The sequence below is a fragment of the Vidua macroura genome, chromosome Z (genome assembly GCF_024509145.1).
Source record: "Vidua macroura isolate BioBank_ID:100142 chromosome Z, ASM2450914v1, whole genome shotgun sequence".
Lineage (NCBI taxonomy): Eukaryota > Metazoa > Chordata > Aves > Passeriformes > Viduidae > Vidua > Vidua macroura.
In genome coordinates this window covers 62,838,699-62,860,670 of record NC_071611.1, presented here as the reverse complement: position 1 = coordinate 62,860,670, position 21,972 = coordinate 62,838,699, and the positions used below count along the sequence as shown (strand labels likewise).

At 42.9% G+C, this 21,972-nt stretch overlaps 1 protein-coding gene and 2 long non-coding RNA genes across 5 annotated transcripts in view; 2 read left to right on the top strand and 1 right to left on the bottom strand.

Moving 5' to 3' along the window:
* Positions 1-9,456: 9,456 nt before the first annotated feature.
* On the top strand, positions 9,457-11,250 carry LOC128821702 (uncharacterized). Its single transcript, XR_008441213.1, has 2 exons — positions 9,457-9,508; positions 9,641-11,250. It is a non-coding gene; the product is annotated as an uncharacterized LOC128821702 (long non-coding RNA).
* Positions 11,251-15,127: 3,877 nt separating this feature from the next.
* Positions 15,128-16,740, top strand: LOC128822056 (uncharacterized). Its single transcript, XR_008441332.1, has 2 exons — positions 15,128-16,212; positions 16,491-16,740. It is a non-coding gene; the product is annotated as an uncharacterized LOC128822056 (long non-coding RNA).
* A 655-nt stretch (positions 16,741-17,395) lies between these two features.
* The window catches only part of SLF1 (SMC5-SMC6 complex localization factor 1), a 37,970-nt gene continuing 33,393 nt past the window's right edge, over positions 17,396-21,972 (bottom strand). For 2 of the 3 annotated variants that reach the window (XM_054003608.1, XM_054003611.1), the window contains one exon: positions 17,397-20,781. In XM_054003608.1, coding sequence (XP_053859583.1) covers positions 20,285-20,781 — 497 coding nt within the window. In that variant the 3' untranslated portion in view covers positions 17,397-20,284. Of the gene's footprint in view, positions 20,782-21,972 lie in introns of all 3 variants that reach the window. The other variant, XM_054003609.1, reaches the window with a different exon arrangement.

The window sequence follows — 21,972 nt, the reverse complement described above, 5'->3', positions numbered from 1 at the left end:
TTTGTTGAAAAATGAACTCCTTTTAAATGCCTCACTCAAAATTGATCTCAATGAAAATATAACACACAGAGGCAAGGCTAAGAATACTTATTGATTACATATGATTCTCCTGCCACAACAAGACAATTTAAAATCACAATTTAAAATAGTTTGTGAGTGAACCCATTTTCACTATTTGCAGTTTGTCTATGCTGCTTTATATAGGTGGCCTCTGTAAAGAGCCAATCTTGTCTTATGCCATAAATATTTCAGCATATCTTCCTTTTCCAGACTGATTCTGAAGTCCATTTCTAACCTGTTGGATTTGGCGGGCTTTATTCCGAAAGCAACTTGTCTGTTTATAAACAATCAAAAAAGAATAAGGAATCTTAAAATCTTGAAATTGTCTATGTTCTCAGTAAATTAAATATAACTTTATGTGAGTTCATAGAAAATTATTCATTTAGTTGGGGTCCATATTTAGACTGGATGTCAGAGCACTCAGAATTCACTAAGGCTGATTAATCTGAGAGGCTGTTGTTACATTCCTGCTGGTAACTCACAGTACAGAGCTTGCATGCCCTGTTTTTATAGCTGTTCCTCTTTGTAGGAACAGCCAAGTATTTTTCATAATAGCAATGAGCTTTTAACTGGAAGAGCTGCTGTATTATAACTTAGTATTTTAAATCCAAGTGCAATAACCCCCAAGTTTTTTTTTTTCTATTGCATTTAAACCAACAGTGGAATAACAAGAAAGTAATTAAGCAGTCTGTATACAGTCTATCAGCTAATTTGGTCCCTTAGAACATAGGCTTCACCAACAAGAGGAAGAGCTGCCAGCAAGTACCCTGCATGATGCCAAGGTATTTAATGTGAAGATAATCCAGGAGCATGAAGCAAAGGAGGTAACAGAAAGCTTATTTCTTTCATCATTGTTAGATTACACATGTTACAAAACATAATTAAAAGCTTTGCAGCTCTCTGCTCAGCAGTCAGGATTCCCAGCCTGTGGTTTAACTGACTTGTGGTTTACACAGAGATTGAGTGCTTTGTGGCAGAAACTCTTCAGTTGACACTGACCCACTTGCATCTGTACCTCAATTCCCAGAGTCTGCTCCAAGCCTCTACCACCTCCTCACTGAATGGTAACAGCAAAAGGTATTGGCTTTTTGTTGAGATGGATAGTCAACAAAAAAATCTCTTTTCCAGTGGTATCTTTGCCACATTATAGGACTGATCTTACTGATTTGCAGTGTGGTGCACTGACCATTTCTCTGACTTGCAAAAATTTAGGCCTCAGAACCAGACTGCTGGGCATGTATAACCTTGAGTTACATTCTTAAAAGGAGACTTTTTGCTGCCTCTTGAACAAATATGGTGGAAAAAAAAGAAACATATTTTCCTTACCCATAGGATTTCTAGCCCTGGGACATGTAACAAGCTCAATAAGCAAATGAACTTGTATCAGGAGGAGTCTGTTGTTTACAGTCATGATATAATGAGTTGATGAGAAGAAATGAGCTCGGAGAGTAAAGACCTTTCTTACACTGTGTTTGTATTCTTCAGGCTGAGTTCCTGAACACATCTGTTGGGAAAAGGGAAGAAGAAATGGGAAAAGATTGCTTAAATAAAATATTTACTAAAAATTGGGTAATTACCAAATATATCTCAAATTCTTGCTGGATTTTTTTTTTTTAAGGACTGGGATTTGAGTAAAAGACAAGTCTTTCTGCACTGTGTTTCTAGAAGTATCTTTCTTACTTAGAAGAAAGTTCAGTCACTGCAATTTGCTGAGGCAGAGTACAGTTTTGAGAAGACAGGACTGGAAAAAGAGTTGGGAAAGAATTATAGTGGATTATAATGCTGGAAGCAGCCTGTTCCTGTTTTCTCTTCACAATGCAGATACATACTTTCCCTTGATGTGCTTATGGAGACCACAGCTCAAAACCACAGTTAACATTCACACAGTTCCTACAGCCACCCCATTCCCCATCTCTTCCCAGCTTCAGACATTGCTGATGGCATGCCATGGAGTTCGCCCTACACCTCTCAATGTAAAGGGTCCCTCTCTCTTTTTGTCTACTTTGGCCTGTAGTCTCTGCATGACCAAACTCTTCATTTCCTAGTCACCTCTGATACTAGCAATTAAACCTTAATTAGAAACTGTCATCCATGTCATCCTCTCCTGCTTCTTCTCCCTATTTGTTCTTCTGACAGGCTGCTTTACCTCATCCACATTCTTTGACTAATTCACTTTTTTATAGATACAACTCCTTGACAATAAGGTCACAAAGGTTTCATGTCAGCACTTCAGGTTTCCCTCACATACCTCCTACCTGGAGCTCAATGTTTGGTTTCTCACTGCATTAAGCAGTCATATGTACCTGTCTTTCATCAGCTCTGTTTCTCTTGGACCTGCAGTGATTCCCATCTAGACCAAGCTCCTCACACATTCAGACTTTGTTGACTCCTCACTCCCTGGTGGTGACATATTTTGAAACTGCTCTCTATGATAGTGCAGAAAAGAATATTTGAGGAAATTAAAATCTAAGTTTAAAGGAAAAGAAACTTCTGGAAGTTGTATAACCCTTCCTGCAATATGCATGCATCTTGCTGCTGGTTACTGGCTTCTGAAATGTCTGAGCTTGCAGTTTTGCTCTGCTCCAGTTAAAGGATTTGGACCTCTGTGTGACTTGCATCAAGTCATAGTAGGCATTTGATCTGGGGGAAAACAATCAATATAAATGCATGACAAAGCAGAAAACCTGTTGTTTATGAAGTTTGTGTCTAAAATCAGCAATTGTAGCAAGCATGGGTTGCTTAGGGTTGAAGAGGATTGTTTTACTGTATTCTCCATCACAGAAAATAGGCTTTCACTATGCAATTTACTGTTCTTTGTAAAATCCTCTGATTCATAATTAAATACAGCACCATGATTTTTGTAGTTTGGATTCCTTCTCTACAGGGTAAAGTGTAGGCTGCACCTTGAGTAGACATTTTCATAACAAAGAGTGGCATTTGAAAAATAAATTAATTTTTTCGTTAGCTGACACTTTCCCTCACTTGTTGTCAAAGCTGTCAAGTGCCAGGAACTTTAAAGCCAGGGTTTATGTTTACCTTTTTAAAGCTGTGATAAAGCAAGGTTCTGATAAAGTGAATGGGGAGTCAAAAGAGAATCACAGGTGCACACTGCCTATATGATGCAGGGAGTTTGCACCTGCCAGTCAGTAGTAGGAAAATGGCCTCACATATTATTGAGGATACAGAGAGTTGAACACTGAAGTGTGCTGTCCCAGAGCTGCCAGCACTCTGTATGGCTGACAGTAATTGAGACTATCATGGCTGTAACAGAGGAGGCTCGAGATGAGGTTCCTGTGAAGGGCTTTATAGGACATCTGCCCAGCTGCCTTGTCTCAAACAAGTGTATTATTTTCAAACAAGTTTATCATTTTTGTGAGTGCTAATTTAAATGATCAGTGTATAATATGAAAATACATAATAGTGCAAGAGAAGGAGGGAGTTTCTTGGGCCTTCTCCATATCTACCTGAATGTTAAACCCTCTTTCTAGTCTGAATACACAGTTGAGGACACGTGGCACACATCACTGCAGCTAACTGAGAAGTCCTGAGCTTTTAGAAACCCCAGTTCCCACTCTGAAACTTCAGTTCCTTGGCATAGAGTAGGCTGATACTGGCCAGTAGCCATTCCCCTTACATCACACATTTGTGCAACATATCTCAAATTCTCCCATCTCGATGATAAAAAATGGGTAAACTCTAATGTTATTTACAAATGTCTTTTAAAATTAATTCCTTAGTCCAGACGTTCAGTGAGTAAATGCAGCTGGCAGCTTTTCTCCTAATTTCAGCCCTATTCAGCCTGTTACCAAAGGCAGATGTTTGGCCATGAAAGAACTGCAGACATATAATATGTGCAGACTCCATATAATAGACTCTGCTATCATATGAGGAAATAAATTTTCAATCTTAATCTTTTTAAAATCAGGCTACTTGAGCCAGAGGACACAGATCAGATGGAAAAGTATTTTTGTAAGGCCTGTGACATTAAAATGGATGAAGTTTGATGGGCTAACTATTTGATGATTAAGGAATTGGCTGGATGGCTGCACCCAAAATTTTGCAGCCAACAAACAGCCAACGAACAGCTCGATGTCAAGACAGAGAACAGTAGTAAGTGGTGTGATTGAGGGGTTGTCCTAGGACCAATACTATTCAATATCATCATCAATGACATAATGGGATCAAGCATACTCTCAACATATTTGCAGCTGACACCAAGCTGATTGGTGCAGTTGATTTACTGGAGGGTGTGGATGTGTATCAGGCTTTCAAAAATGGAATGTCTTTTGACTGATGGAAGAAGGATACGGCTTTAAAAACTAGCATGGTTTATGCTCAGAGTAGAACTGAAAGCATCCTACCACCCAAACCCACAGTTAAAACATGATGAGGGGTCAGGAGGATGAGCAGGTGACATCAAAGCTTCCCACTCATCAGATGGGAAAGCCACTCTTACGTTGTAGCTTGTCGAAAATGAAGACTGTGCTTCCACAAGGACTGATAAAGCACTTTCAATTTCTCATAAACTCTTAGAAGTGTTTGGGGATCATATTCCTACCTCAGAAAGAAGTCTTACTCTGGTAATAGAGGCAATAGCTAAAAGGAGTGTCAGTAAAGCCCTGAACACTTGCTAGAAGTGTTCCCCCTCTACCAGCAAGGGACAGAGCTCAGCTTCAGCAAGGCTGCTAGAGGGCAGGTACAGACGTGCAGAGCTGTGATTGTGACAATCACAGCTCAGATGATGTGTAACTTCCCCTGCTGCAGCTCCTCAGTTTAAGCGTAGTGGCATGGCACTTGCCCTAGACAGAAAACCACAGTTTTAGTTTCTGTTCAGTGTGGGTGGACACAAACTCATATTTCCTAAGATGGTAGACATGAGGCTGTTCAGATGAAGGAAGAGGGATAATGGATCTAATCAATTAGAGTGTCAATCCTCTTGCAGCCAGAGCTCAGTGCAGAAGAAGATCCAGAACTGACTGTTCAAGAGACAGCAGAGAGGGGCTGCAGCCTTGAAGGCTCCCAGTGGGTAACAGAAAAATTTGGAAATATAATTAGCAAAAATTTATGCAACTTTCATGAAGATATTGCAGAAAAAAAGAGTGTACATATGCTCCCCAGTAGGAGAAAAGAAAAGAAGTCTTCTCCCCCTTTGAAGAAATTCTGGCCTATGGAGATTCCTGGGGAAGGATACACTTTTGAAAGATAAGGTCCCATACTGCTTTGTAGGGACCTCTCTCCCCCAGTGTCACTAGATAGAAGCCTAGAGGGAACCTGAAAGTTTTTCTTTGGAATAGACACTTGCTAGAAACTCATTTGTACAGGCCTTTACTTCATAATCCTGCACAAAATTTGTGCTTAAATTTATAAAAAGTTGAAAAAAAATTTGAAACACCAGCCTCTTTGTAGTCCATTATGCAAAGCAAGATTTTTTGCTCTTTCCACTTGGGCAGCTCAAAATGTAGCCCTCTAGCAGATGCACAGAGTGTTGTTCATTGATGGCATCCATTCACTGTAGGCAAACTAGGTTTGTTTTGTTTTGGTTTGGTTTGTTTTTTTGTTTGTTTGGTTTTTGTTTGTTTTTGTTTTTTGTTTGTTTGTTTTGTTTTGTTTGGGTTGTGGTTTTTTTTCTTTGTTTGTTTGTTTTTTTTTTTTTTTTTTTTTTTTTTTTTTTTGTTTTTGTTTTTGTTTTGGTTTTTTGTTTTTTTTTTAATTTGTGGAGAAACTAAACCAACCCAAACCAAAAACCACTCCGTTTCTGGGTAGAACAGGGTTAATTTTTGCAGTAGCTGGGAGTGGGAATGGCTAGCACACGGAGGTTATTCTGTATCACTTCCTGCATTGCACCTTCTGAAAAAGGACTCTCTTCTGGGGAGAAAGGCTTTCTTCCAGTAAAGAAATTGTGGTAGAGAGAGCTGTCTGGTATTGTCTCGTATTGGAAGGGTCTCCATTCACCCCTGAACAACTACAGGATCCTGTTAAAGTAGCAGAATATTTGAAAGAAAAATGGTGTGGCTGTTCCAGGGAGGAGAGAAGTTCTACAATGTGCCTGGACGTTGGCTACTATTTATTGGACACTGTGTGATACTAAATTGCACCCTCAGAGGGAAGAGGAGGAAAGCAGAAAAACAGGCAGAGGGCCATGCAAACTGCAGGTGAACTGTGGTGACACGCAGCTACGCAAAGGGCAAAAGGCTTTGTGAGTCTGAAGTTAGAGAGTTTCATTTCTGTATTCTCCTGAGTATTCATCCCTTCCCTGAGTTATTCCCATTGGATTTGACCTGTAATGTATTCAGGCTAGACTCTGTCTCTATTGGGTTTACCTTATCACCTATACTCCCTATAAAAACTGTAACCAGAACCCCACCCGGGGTCAATTGTCCCTGCAGCATTTGAGCAATACAACTCTCTTCGAACTGCACACAGGTGTCCTCTCTTGGTCTCTTTATCTCGGACCTAGTAGCGCTCTCGGAGCAGAGCTGCCCATATTACAGCGAACCAACTGCTACCTGGGAATCTCGGCAGAGACCCAAGGGCAACGGCGTGTGTTGTCTAACACCGGCCACCCACGGTGGCCGCATGGAGACAAAAGGCAACTAGTGGCGCCCGTCCGCGGGGCTGATACAGGTGTGGCTGTTCCAGGGAGGAGAGAAGTTCTACAATGTGCCTGGACGTTGGCTACTATTTATTGGACACTGTGTGATACTAAATTGCACCCTCAGAGGGAAGAGGAGGAAAGCAGAAAAACAGGCAGAGGGCCATGCAAACTGCAGGTGAACTGTTCCGATTTTTATCCAGAGCTGGTCTCAGCGGAGGAAGACGCAACTTTCCACACACCCAGGAAAACGGCTTCGGACCTGGGAATTGCCGCTGCAGTTTTGTTTTCTAAAGGTCGGTGGTTTGATAAGTTTCAATACTGGCGCGGGAAGGACCCAGCTAGGAGACTTATTGGGGAGGCACCCGCTCTCCCGATGTTATAAATAGAGGTGAATAATTTGTTCAGCCTTTCAAGAGTCAATCAGAAATTTATTGATTTCAGCAAGCAATGGCAAGCAAACAGCGCTGGGTGCAGCCGGGGAGTCTCCGCTCCACCTACGGCTCACCCCGTTTCCCCCTTCCCGCAGTCTTTTTATACTCTCTTTCTTCCGTGTCTGCTGTATCTCTGGGTGTACTCTGCGCTTGCGCCCTCTGTTGCTAGGGGGTCGTCTTCTACTCTCTGGTGGTCATTTGACGAAGGCTCCTTTCTTCTTCCTTGGTAAAAGTCCACGGCCCTGTAATGGTCTTTTCCACCTAAGTTCTAATTACACAACTAGCTTAAGTAATCAACATATTAGCTAGTTTCTGTCTGGCAGTTTTCTGTTATCTACACAAGGCTTCTCCTTTGGCTCTCTGTTATCTTACACAAGGCTTCTCCTTTGATTTTCTGTTATCTACACAAGGCTTCTCCTTTCTGTCTTGATGAACAAAGAGTCTTCTCTAACTTATCACACCGAGGAGGGAAAGGAACACCCACCGCGCGGTGTGGGCGGAGTGCCGTCGTCGGCTCTTTAGACCTTTTAAGATTTTTTTCTTTGCGATTTTTCCTGCAGTAGGTGGGTGAGACTTTGCTCGTGGCCAAAATGGGCGTTCGGATGTCCACACAGCAAAAAGAGATTTATAACCAAGTGAAGGGAACCCTGAGAGAGGCGGGAGAAAGTTTTTCTAAGAGTTTGTTAGATGGATATCTTTAAGTTTCCCAAACGTGTCGGCTCAGGATGTGAGACAGAAGGATTTTTGGAAGCGTGTCAGTGTAGTTTTAACTGAGGGCACTAAGAAGGGAGATCCCTCAGTGAAAAAAAGCTTTATAAGAATATTTTTGATAGTTTATGACATTGTAAAAGAAGGCACAGACAGTCGGGACACACAGGACACTAAAAAGAGTTTATCTGCTTTACCTCCCTTGCCTCCCCGACCCCCCCGGTCTGAAAATGCTGATCGCACTGTTGGCACCTCCGTTTCTAATCCCTTTCCTGATCCCTCTCACGCAGCTCACAGTTCCAGCTGCTCCCAAAAGCGCTTTACCCCTTCTAATCCCTTCTTACACCCCCCACGAGAAGACCCGCCACAAGATGGCGGCAGCCACGTGGCGGGGGGCATTGTTCCATCACAAGATGTCCAGTGCCATGCGGCGGGGGCTTCTCCTTCCCAGAATCCGTTCATACCCTTCCCCACGCCAGCCCCAGACCCACCTTCCCCTTGTCCCAATTCCTCCTCCTCCTTTGCAGCAGACCATCCCAGGTGCTGTTGCACTGCTCCACCCACAGCACCACTCCTCAAGGTTGCATCACCCACTCCCGCCCTGCTCCACATGGCATCATCAACCTCAGCCACTCCCACACAAGCCTCCACCCTCCAGCCACTGTTTCCCATGCCCCGGCCTCAGGTTGCCACAGCAACATGAGGGGCGGGGGAACCAGGCCCGGGAAACAGAAAACAGTCAGGGATTCTGATCCCCTGTTCCTAGCTCCGGTAACCTACAATGCAAGAAGGCAAAACCCCAGATGGGAACCCCTTTAGTATGAATGCATAAGGGAACTCTGCAAAACAAAGCGTGAGTTTGGGCAGAAAAGCGAAATTTTTAAGAGCATTTTAAAAGCAATTTTCAATTCTAACACCATGGTCCCTGCTGATTTAAAGCAGTTGTTCAGTTGCTTGTTCCCTCAATCAGAATATAAAATGTGGGAAAGGACTTGGAAAAGGTTGACAGGGGACCTTCTTCCAGAAATTTTGCAGAGTGCCGATTATGCCACAGATACAGAGGATGAAGAGATCACCCTAGAACATCTTGTGGGTGAGGGTGATTGGAGCCAGGCTCAGAGGCAGGCAGCAGGGATTCCCAAACCAGTGTTAGACTTGACAAAGGATGCAGCAGAGTGAGCATTCCTTAGTATGCCTTCTAAGGAACCTGTAATACCTTACATTGCTCTCAAGCAATCTGTTACAGAGCCATTCATGGATTTCATTGATCAAGTGAGAGACACTGTCAAGAAGACGGTGGAAGGGGAAGAGCTACAAGACCAGCTCACGTTAGAAATTGTCACCACAAATGCAAATGAAGCCTCTTGGCGAGTTATCATGGCACTTCCAGCGTCCCCTCCACCAACGTTTGATCATCTCATCGAGAAGTGCACAAGAAAAGCCACACTAATGGCAGAGGACTTGGTGAAAAAGCTTCGGGAAAAAGTGGTTGCTCCGACATCGGCAACCCCAAGAACTCCAGCATTGAGACCTCCCCCACCCAAACGCAGGTGTTATTACTGCAATCAGGAAGGCCACCTCATCAGCCAATGCCCCTTTCAGGGGACAGCGCCTCCTCAGGGGGGTAGGGCGGCGGGGGGAGCAAAAAAACTAGCAACCAGCAAAAAAACTAATTGGGGAGCGCGGACCTACCCCGCGTGATGATACAAATGGGGTGGGTCAGGGCATTGTTGCCAAAGCTGCTGTACACCGCATTGTGCCAAGTGTCAGCAGCCAAGTTTACACCACTGATAAAACTGAACCTTACTGATTGAGACTCACTGAACCCATTCATTTCTCTAACCAGGACTGGCATTTCATCATAGCAACAGCAGAGCTGCTACCCCGCATTTGGGACTGCGAAACTCGCAGACTGAATGATCTACTAAACTGCAAGTACCTTGTCATTGGTGACACAAAGTACACTCCACAAAAGATAGAGATCCCTCCTGCCATCCTTTGACTTGATCCTAGGACCTTCTATCTTATGGCACGTTGTGTCCACACCCCCCTCTTCCTGCCACAGGGACAGATCATTGCGCAGGTAATCCCAGTGCCTCACCTTTTATGTGATGATCTAGACCTGTCAGTCTTTTACAAAGAGACGCTGGAAGAGGAGAAGTTTCTTGTGTGGTGTGGCCTTAAGAGCGAGGGGCATTCCATTCAACTTCAGGGGATGATGGACACAGGGGCAGATGTAACAGTCATTTCCTCACACAAATGGCCACAACAGTGGGAGCTGGAAAGTGTAGGCAACCCAGTTTTTGGTGTGTGGGGTCCACAACTGGCACAACAGTCTAAGAATATAGTCCAAATTAAGGGGCCGAATGGGCAATTAGCATCTCTACGCCCGTTTGTTTTAAATTCAAAGTTCACTCTCTGGGGAAGAGATGCCTTGACCCAGTGGGGGACAAAATTAGAACTACCAGCCCACCAGGGTTTTTAGGTGCAGCCACTGAAGAGCGCCCTACCCAAAAACTCAAGTGGCTCACAAACACACCCATCTGAGTAGAGCAATGGCCACTGAATAAAGAAAAGCTAAGAGTGCTCACTCAGATTGTGAAAGATGAATTGGCAAAAGGACATATAGTAGAAACCAACAGCCCTTGGAATTCACCATTTTTCGTTATTAAGAAACCGGGAAAGGACAAGCGGCGACTCCTCCATGATCTCAGAAAAATTAATAACGTAATTGAGGACTTAGGATCTCTCCAACCAGGGATGCCTTCCCCATCTATGTTCCCCCAAGACTGGAAATTGGCAGCGATAGATATCAAGGATTGTCTCTTTCAAATTCCCCTGCACCCAGATGATGCACCATGCTTTGCCTTCTCTGTACCTTCCATCAACAGAGAGGCTCCCATGAAACACTACCACTGGAAAGTACTACCTCAGGTCCTCAAATGCTCTCCTACCATTTGCCAGTGGTATGTTGCCAGAGTTCTGTCCCCAGTGCGTGCCAAGTGGGAAAATTGCATTTTCTACCATTATATGGATGATGTTCTTGTCTGTGCCAACAGTGAAATTCTACTTGCAGAGGCATTGGAGGACACTATCACAGCCTTGTCGGCAGTTGGATTTGAGTTACAGAAAGAAACTCCTGCCACCTTGGAAATACCTGGGCCTTGAAATTAACAACAGGACCATCATACCCCAGAGGCCAATGATAAATGACAACCCAAAAACATTACGGGACCTCCATCAGCTGTGTGGGTCCTTAAACTGGATCAGACCCTGGCTGGGGCTCACCACTGTACCCTGACCACTCCTACTCCCTTGCCCTTATATGCCTAGTCCCGCCTTCCCTCGGGGCTCCTGGAGCCTGCTCCCTCCTCGAGAGCTTGTGTTCCCTATCTCCTTCTCCCGCTCCTTCTCCTTCCTTCAATAAAGCCTCTTGGAATTCTGCTGCCCAGGAGACCTCTCGTCATTTTGGTGGAGTTATCTGGGTTCCATCGTCTCCTCCCCGCGGACCGGTCAGCCGAGGATTTCCCCCCGGACTGGCTGGGCACCCGGGCAAACCCCGGAAGGAATAACTAATATTACACACCACGGGAGATCTGTCCCCCATCTTCAATTTATTGAAGGGGCGGGAAGAGTTAGACTCCCCGAGGATTCTGATGCAAGAGGCCAGGGCTGCTTTGGAGAAAATTCAGTCCACCCTAGCAGGCAGACAAGCCCACAGGTGCCGCGAGGGCTTGCCTTTTCGATTTATCATCCTTGGTAAGTTGCCACACCTCCATGGGTTGATCTTCCAATGGGACACAGACCAACAGGATCCTCTCTTGATCATAGAGTGGGTGTTCCTGGGTCATCTGTTGTCCAAAAGTATCACCAAGCCACAAGAGTTGATAGCCCAGCTGATCATGCGGGCCAGGGCTCGCCTGCGGGTGTTGGCAGGATGTGATTTCATGTGCATTCATGTCCCTATTAGAATATCTATGGGGAGACTCTCGAAGGAAACACTTGAGCACCTGCTTCGGACCAATGAAAACTTGCAGTTTTCTCTAGACAGCTACAGCGGACAAATTCTCATTAACCATCAAGGCCACAAATTATTTGAAACACAGTTTGATTTGATTCCAAAAAGTATCCAGAGTAGTGAACCACTGAAAGTATTGACCATTTTTACCGACGAGTCTGTGATCACATGGGAGGACCCCCAGACTCAGCAGTGGGAAGCTGATGTAAAGGTTGTGGAGGGTTCCCCACAAGTTGCTGAGCTGGACGCTGTTGTCAGGGCCTTTGAGAGGTTTCCAGAACCAATTAATATAGTTAGAGATTCGGCATATGTAGCAAGTGTGTCCAGGGCAGAACATGCAGTGCTCAAGGAAGTTTCCAACCCAGTAATATTCAGCTTACTCTTGAAACTGATCCATCTGGTTTCCCATCGAGAGCAGCCCTTTTTTGTAATGCATGTGAGATCACACACCGACCTCCCAGGTTTTATCGCAGAAGGCAACCCCAGGGCAGACGCTTTGGCCGCTCCTCTACAGCTGGCTGGCCAACCAAACATCTTCCAGCAGGCCAAACTAAGCCATCAATTGTTCCATCAGAATGGCCCAGGTCTGGTCCGCCAATTCCACCTGCGGCGTGACCAAACCAAGGCAATTGTGGCTGCATGCCACAAGTGTCAGGAGTCCACTTTACCAGCTCTGAGTTTGGGAGTGAACCCGAGGGGATTCAGCAGTTGTAAAGTGTGGCAAACTGACATAACACATATACAGGAGTTCGGGAGATTTCAACATGTACATGTTTCAGTAGATACTTTCTCTGGAGCAGTCTTTGCCTCAGCCCACAGAGGGCAAAAAGCCGCAGATGCAAAAAAACACCTCATGCAAGCATTTGTGACCTTGGGGGTCCCCACCACTATCAAAACTGATAATGGCCCAGCCTATATTTCAAAGGTGTTTGGTGAGTTTTTACAGGAATGGGGGTGAATCATCGGACAGGAATTCCACACTCCCCCACAGGTCAGGCTGTGATAGAGTGAACACATCAGACCTTGAAAAAGGTCCTCCTTCACCAGCGGAGAGATATTCGAGCTTTATCTCCACAACTGAGGCTCTGCAAAGCCCTTTTTACTATTAACTACTATTACTATTTTTAAGTTGTTCTTTTGATAGGCCTGAACCACCAGTTCTGCATCATTGTAAACAACATCAACAGCTAAGGCCTGAAGAGAGACCGCCAATGTTAATTAGGGATCTAGACTCTAGAGAAATCCAGGGTCCACACCAGCTTATCACTTGGGGACGGGGGTATGCGTGCATGTCCACACCCTCCGGACTCAGGTGGATCCCTAAGAAATGGGTCAAAGCCTATACTCCTGAACAGGGAGGGAGTCCAACACAGAGTACCCCCCCTGATGCTTTAGAAGACCCCACAGACAACGCAGTTGCATCAAACAGGAAACGCCGCAAGGGAGGAAGAGACCCCTAATTCCTGTTTTCCTTTATACTGGCAGAGCAAATGGTATTCTTTTTTATAGCTGGTTTACCCTGTTGTATGGTTTCATTTTTCTTTCAGACTAGCAGGATGTCAATTTCCACATTCCGGCTCCTCGTTTGGCTCCAGAAAATGGCCCTCTACCCGTCCACAGTGGACGCGTTGATCGTCCCTCAGCCCTGGAAAAATGTGTGGGTCACCCTTGCCCAAGCCTTGAAACAAGAACACCTGTGTTTAGCTACTGCCTCGGCAGAAAATCCGATGTCCACATGCTTGATAGGGATTCTGAGTAAGGAGCAAGAATTCCCAAAATCCTTGGTCCGCTTGCAGAAGGTCCCCTGCTCCTGTGGCAAAAGTTTGTTTTAGACCTGCCTGTTGCTGATGGGGAGCCCCAGGAATTAGAACTACTGGGCTCTGCAAAAGCTGAATACTGCATTCAATTTGATTTCTCACCAGTTAAAGAAATAAACCTATATGAGCAGGTCAGACAATACAAGATAGAATTCAGAGTGGGCCAATGGTGCACAGCTGTCTCTAGTGTGAAGCTCCCTACCACCACGGATTTCTATCCCCGCAAGCTGGACAAGGGAATGTTTTTCATCTGTGGGGATAGAGCATATCCAGGAGTCCCTTCTCATCTTATTGGAGGTCCATGCACTCTGGGGCGTTTTTCCCTTGTTTCCCCCAATATGACTCAAATTCCAATCGGGCAAGCAAAAAATGAAACAAAAATTACTAAACATGAAATTACTAAAGTCAACTTGATGAACATTGTGATGCCGAAATTTACCATTGGGCAAAATCGAAAAGGGTTGCCGTCTCTGTGTTCCTACCATGGGTAGCGGCAGCCAAAGCATTGAGTGAATTAGGCAATCTAGAATGCTGGGTGACGAAGCAGGCAAGTTTAACATCAGCAGCCTTGAGTGACCTCCTTGAAGATGAGGAAATAACCAGGAAAGCTACCCTGCAAAATCAGGCAGATATTGATTTCCTGCTGCTGGCACATGGGCATGGATGCAAAGTTTGAGGGATTGTGTTGCTTTGATTTGTCATCAAAAGGCCAAAGTGTTGTTCACTCATCCATCCAGGAAATGAGAAACCTCATTGGCAGCATGAAGCATGAGAATGGGGACTGGTTTAGGGGCATGTATAAAGACTGGAACCTTTCTGGGTGGGGAGTGTCCCTTCTAAAAGACATTTGTTATTTTATAGTTGCAATTTTTTTAGTTTTGCTATCATTTGGGATTCTTAAGCTAATCATTTCTAGCATTGCCTCCCTCAAGTCTACAACCTCTGCCCCTGTCGTAGTTGCTGCTGCCACCATGGGAGAACAATGGTGGGAAAATGACAAACAGATTGACATTGCAGTTTAATAGCCGCAGTTTCACTTTTCCCCAAAGCTGCATTCATTTTATTAAATAAAAGAGAGGGAAATGTGGTGGTGCATAGCTATGCAAAAGGGCAAAAAGCTTTTTGAATTTGGAGTTTCGTTTCTGTATTTTTATGTATATTCATCCCTCCCCCTGAAGCTATTCCCATTGGATTTGACTTGTGATATATTCAGGCTGGACACTGTCTCTATTGGTTTTACCTTATCACCTATATACTCCCTATAAAAGCTGTAACCAAACCCCCGCCCAGGGTCACTTGTCCCTGTGGCGTTCGAGCAATACAACTCTCTTCGAACTGCACACAGGTGTCCTCTCTTGTCTCTTTATCTCGGACCTAGTAGCGTTCTTAGAACAGTGCAGCCCGTATCGCATAAACCAACTACTACCTGGATTCTCAGCATAGACCCAGGAGCAGCGGCATGTGTTGCCTAGCAACCCCCCCCAACAGCGAACCGCTGGCCGGCGCCTGGGCAGAACGGAAGCCGGGTGGGGACAAAAAAGGCGACAATGATGTGCTTCCTATCTTGTAATGCAATAGTGTGAAACAAAGAATATATGACGCAGTGAGAGGGACCAATTTTATTTTTATTTATGCCTCAACATATGTTATAGGGGCTGTACATGTGCTTGGAGGCCTGTCCCGTGGAAGGTTTTGCCTGGCAACCAAACAGGGCAGAGAAAGCCTCCATAATCGGGCAGTGAGGCATTGGCCAGTGGGGCACATGCCCGCCAAAAAATGCCAGCCAAATCAGGCTGTGGGAGGAGCCATAGCAGATTAGAGCAGCTAGCTGTGACACAACACCAGCCGTTTTTGCTTTGGGTTTCTTAGACGGATCAAGGGCTCTCTCGGAGGGTCAGCTAGGTCCTTTTCTGCCTCAGGCCTCCCGCCTTTGGCCTCCCGCCTTTTTCTCCCAGTGGTCCTTCTTTCTGCCCGTACATGCTTTGCCCTGCATCACCTTTTGCGCAAACCAGCTCACCAGAGGGACGACCTCGTGCTCTGCTGCGACGGAGCAGGCACCGCTGCAGCCAGTCGCCCCCGTGGTGTTTCCCAGGCACAGCCAACGCCAGCCTGCACCCAGCCGCAGCCGCCACCATTGCTGTGTTTCCTGCGCTGCCCGCTGCACTAACCTACCGTAGCACTAGCCCCTAGCGACCAGCCCGTCACCACCCCGGTGCCCAGCCGCCACTGTGGCCTCCACCGTGTTTCCCGCACTGCAGCCGCAGCCGCCGCTGGTGCCTGCACTCGATCGCGCTCGCAGCCGCGGCGCCCCGACCTGGGAAACCTTAGGTGTTCCAGGACTGTGCCCGGACCACGACAACCTGTTCTCTACCGACAGAGGTGTTAAAAACGGGACCACGCTCCCGGTACTAAAATTTATTTCGGCATTTATTGTAATAAAAAAGAAAGGCCTAAATTGAAATTACTTTAAGGGGGCCCGCAGGCTGAGCAGGAGCGTTCCCATCGAGGATGCTGCGGCACTGGCGTTGGGTCTTCTCCAGCGATGTCCCCAACGTTCCAGGTGGAGCAGCATAAGTTCAGTGGGTCAGATGCCCCTTTTTATCCTGTTTTTTTGTCCCTTTGGATTGGTTTCTTTTTGGATCCTTTCGTTTGCATGAAGGTTTAAGGCCCTTGATTGGCCCATTACAATTCTGTCCAGGCTAGCTCGTTTTGCTGGCAGGATGGTGCACTTTACTTAGGTGTATTATGGTATGTAGAGTACCGTATTTCTTATAACTACCCTTTTAACCATAACCAAACTAACAGTACATGCTTAACAATTATCAACTATTTTACAACCGTTTCTACGCTATTTTTAACAGAGGGAACACGCGGTCTGCAGCTGTTTGGAAATTGTGCCCAGCCCGCCAAGGGAGCTATGCAAACACACCCCGGTTCGCAGCATGCATGCTCCGCCTGCCAAGCCAGCGCTGACGAAGGGCCGGGGTTCTTGTGGTAGCGCTGTCTTCTGTTTCTTTCTCCGTCTCTCTTTTTTCCTCTCTGCTCCTTTTCCTATCTCGCTTTTGTAGGAACACTTACCCTTCTTTATCAGTAAATGGGTCTCAGATCTAATATTGCTGCGTTTATGCTTTATTCTCGTCTGAGAAATCCATCAAAAAGAATCCTCCCCGACTGCCCATTTTTTAGTGGGACGGGACACAGAGAGTATACAACACTGAAATTAATGCTTAATGCAATTTTTTTGGGTAACTTGACTGACATCTTTGTGTGCAACTAAAATTCCTGACTTGTGTATCCCAGTGTCCTCTACCGTTTGTTTTACTGCTATCAATTCTGCTGACCTGTTACTCACCTGACTGGGAAATAGCATTGCAGCATCATCTTCTGGTACATATATATTCTCCAACTGTATGCTGAACGTGAAAAATAATTAACTTTTTAAAGGCTTAGATAAAATAGGATTGATTGAGGGAATCATATACCTTATCATATATTTATATTCCATATCATATATGGAAAGATCTACTTTTGTGCTTCTGAAGTATGTCAGTGTGTGAAACATGGGCATTTAGAGAAAAAGGGTGATTTTGTTTGTTCTTTTAGCTAAGACAGGGTACCTTACATACCAAGAGAGGTTTTAAAAAACAAACAGTTATCAAAGCAGTGACCTCTGAAGGGGGAATAACATACTCTGTCTCCACTTTGCAGAAGGCTGAATAAATGGCTTTTATTAAGCTGAATTATACTAAATTAATACTATACTATACTAGAACTATATCATACTAAAAAGATACGGAAGAAAAACCTGTGACTGTCTCCAAACAGTCACTACACAGCTTTGACCCAATTGGCCAATTAATCCAAACACCATCACCGGTGTCCAATTAACAAATCACTCTTGGGTAAACAATCTCCATAACACATTCCACATGTGCCAAAAAACAGAAGCAGCAAATAGACATAAGAATTGTATTCTTCTTTCTCTGAGCTTTCTCACTGCATCTTACAACTTCCCAAGAAAAATCCTGGGAGAGAGAATCACGTCTCTCTCTGTTCAGAGAATGTGAATACCACAAACAATCACTTATTAATAGATCTCAGTTTAACAGAAAAGTTTTGCTATACTGAAAGAAAACAGGTACTCTGATAAATTGGATGAAGCATATTATTTTATGTTAAATATGACAAATATGCTTAAAACCTTTTAAGGGTATGAAATTTGCAAACTTGAGTATATGTAAAACTGAACTGCAAGAACTGGGAAATAACAGGAAAACTTTCAGTGTATGATCCTTAAACTAAGAGAGCATTAGAACAGAATTACGTTACCATATAAAGACTGATTATGTGCACAATGTTTAAGCTGGGGCTACTTCTGGAACGTAATTCACATATTTGCTAACTTTTGACTGTTTTGTTTTCCAACGTTAATAATGTCCATTTAGCCTGTGTTACCTACATTTTGTAGGAGAGAGGTACTTGAAATTCCTTTAAATAGTGAAGTATGACTTTTTAAATGATTGATGTGCAATTTTTTTCTTTCTAAATGATACAAATAATAACAAATAATTGTAGGCATGTCTTGCCTAAATAAGCAGAATCACCATCAGGCCAAAAAGAATGAAATGAAAGCTTTTCCTGCTGTCATTTTAGTCAGTGGTATGTTAGAATTCTGAATATTCTAAAGGATTTGCTTTTTGAGACCCACCAGAATTTTTTCAAGGTCCTCTGAGTCCCACTTATTTAAAATTCACAATTATGCATCAAATTATTGACTAAAAGCAACTGTTACTATTGGAAACTTAAATTTATGTTTTGTACTCCTTAGAAAGTACACACATAACATTTCTTTCATTTTGTCCTACAAAAGGAAATACTGAAGTTTATTAGTCCGTTTCATATATGACAAAGGTTTTTTCAGTGTTTCTTACTAGAGAAAAATTAAAAGGGCACAGACAGAAACAAATCCAATATGCAGAGATGTTTTAGTCTGTTTAGTTAGAGCAGGTTGTTTTGCCTGCATGTATAAAAACAGTAATTGGTCATTAATAAACACAGCACATTTGTAAGGAAGGTCTAGTTCCAAAGTCAGCTTGGTTTGAGCATCTTCTGTGGATTGCTATAAGATCATATATCTCAGCTGCAGAAAAGCTAAATGGAAATTTTAATGTGCACATGCCAAATGAATCAATGGAATTGAATCCCTCTAGTCAAGCAAGATCAGTTACATAAGCAGCTCTTACTCCACATCCTTTTTTTTTTTTTTAATATTACAGAAGAATGGGAATTTGGAATGTTGCTTATCCGTACCTACCTTTTAAAGGCTAAGTTTTTAAGTCATCTATTACTGAATCTACTAGAAAAAATAATCAGGTATTCTCACTCTAAAGCAGCTCTTATTTATCTTCTCTTGGAAAGGAAAGGGATAAACTTCTGTTTGGGTGCCTCTCCTCCAGATCCTAGTATGGAATTATTTAGATTTCTACAAAGATGCAGGGCAGGAGTAATAGTTGTTTCTGTATAAATGAGCAATAAGGACTCCCCAAAACATGTAACTCTTCTACAAAACCAAACCCATAAGCACAATTAGGTAATTCAGCTGCCTTGCCTTCAATACCTTTTAAAGAACAGCATGGGAATTCCTCTTTTTCTTAATTAATTTAAAAGTCTGTCTAATAGAATATGTAGCATACAATCCTAAATTGTTAAGGACATTAGTTTAGAGATTTACCATGAGCAGTTTACACGTACTCACAGAATGGAGAATGAAAGTTTCATGTTAAGTGGGGCATAATTTTTAAGGATATCCATTCTTAGTTTTAGAATATGATGTCCAGTATATACTTAAACTCTTGTTCTATCCTTTGTAAATTCCTCTGCCAGCATAACTAGATCTGGGCCACTGCTTCCACCTGCATCTTCCTTTGAGGTAGTCCCAGGAGTGATACCAGATCGTTACATGCCAGAGTAATGGTTTTATCAAATCACCGCAAGCCAATGAGTTAGAGCAAAGCCAAGGACAGCCTTAAGTTTTGCTGAGGGCGAATTCAGTTCTTCAAAGTATCATTGACTTGTGAAGCAGCAAATTGTCTGCACTGGAGTTTTGCAGATCACCCAAGTATCTGAGCCAGTCTCCTCCACTTGGTCACAAGCAACATAGTGCTGATGAGAATCAACATTTTCCACATCTTTGTGTGACCATTTCTATCAAACAAAAGACATGGGAAATGTTATATATTCATGCTATAAATATATAGTGCCTTTTTTGAATTTTGCAACATGCAATTAATTTACATAATATAATTTTTTTTATTAAGTAAGAAGAAAATTGATAGAAATAATTTGCTTTTCCGTATGTTTTTATTTCATGACATATTTATAACATTAGTTTTATTAAGGGATATCCAAATATGTAGACACAAGCCTTTCTCAGGAAATGAAATATTCAACTGCTTGGTTTAAGTTTAGGGTCACTGCCTCTGAAAATCAAAGAGAAATACGGCACGAGGCACGTAAAAAAAAAAAACCCAACTTCCAAGACAGTTTAACTGAGTGTAAATGATACAGCACATTCTTAAGATTACACACATGCAGATCTATCAGGCAAGTAGAAGGTAGTAACACTCAAGATTCATCCAATGTGGTTGTTTGGAATTTAACTGCTAGAAAGATTTAGGCACTGACATGCTTCTACCATAGTTTCCAGAACTGCTAATAAGGCCTTCGCCTGTTCACCAGGGAAGAATAACATGCTTTCAGATATTTCTTGAAGAAACTGTGGTAGTTTTTCAAAAGTTTCGAGCTCTTTAAAATATGTATCCACCAACCAATCTCCAGAAAATGCATTTTTCATCTTAGAGCTGTCACAAACCGTTACCGGAAGTACATTTGAACAAGATATTGCTCTCAGAGTTACAGTCAGAGGTGTAGACAAATTATAAATGGAACAAAAATTAATCAGCATCTTAGTAAATGAAATCAAGCACAGTTCTTTCTTCTGATTGCAAAAATCTTGTTCTCTGCATTCATAGAAGTGTTCAATGCTCTCTCCTGGATAAACAAGATTCAAAAGTTCTTCCTTTGCTGTGACTGACTCAACATAATCCAGTGGCAGTTTCTCATGGGAGTTCCTTTGCTCTAGAAGGACTGGCCCTTCAGGAAAAACACAAACATTAATAACAACAGCACATTTTGTGATGAAGTGGCAGCTGAACAAAATTTTTTGGGTTGCTTACTGCCAGAAGCCAGATGTCAATTTAAGTTCCTTTTTTATCAGGTTATCTTAATGTAACTGATGACTTACACATCTGCAATGCAAGATAGAACCTGTAGAGAGATCCTTTGTAACAAGTTCTTCACAATATTATCTTAACTTGCATAGAGTATGCAAAAATGTAATATTATTACTTTCATAAAATTCTATTAAGTACTTTGTAGACTGACTTCAAATTAAAGGCATGTTACTATACTGGTCTTTATTTTGCTTTTCTGGATGGTGTGGCCAATCTTGCCTTATGCTGTGCAGCAAGATAAACTGTTGGGGTAGGAATTCAAGACTTCACCAACAACTGAGTTTAAAAATTTGATCTTAACAGACTTCTGAAACACAAAACGTAAGTACTCTAATAAATAGATTTAAAGTAAGTAAATGGGACATATTTTTTTGTTTAGAACTAGTCTGAACAAATAAATCTTTTTGGTATTTCCTCTTTATTAGTACAAGGGACCTATTAATATTTTAAGAGCTTACACATCTCTTGGAAGTTTAAAGAAAGACTACATCAGTAAGAAAAAATGAATGCTGTTAAGACACTACAAGTGTTTTTCAAATATGAACACATTAGGAATCTTCTTACACAAATTTGTATTACTATGCTAAAGTAATGATACCATATTAACATTAATGCTTCTTCAGAAATATATTTTAATGACAAAAGCTGAACTCCCACATTTCATATCAGTAATAGGTATTTTAATTTTGCTCAGATTAAAGCTGTATTATTATTATTGCTGATTATTTAGTATCATTAACTTCTGTGTTCTAAATTATTGAGCTAAGTAAATTCACACTGAACAGGTAACATGCTTTCTACCATGGGCCTGTCAGTTACTTGACAGGCCATAACTCAGAGTGTGACAAAGGCAAAGATAAAGGTACACACAGCCTTACACTTGCCAGAAAACCTTGATGAATGCAAGTGCAAGTAGAGCTCTTCCCCTACCATAACAAGATCATCCACTACCTATTCTTCACAACAGCCTAGGAAAAATACACATCTGTTAATGCAGTGCCATTTCCAGCTGGGGAGCTGGGCTTACTATAATATTGGCTATTGCATCACT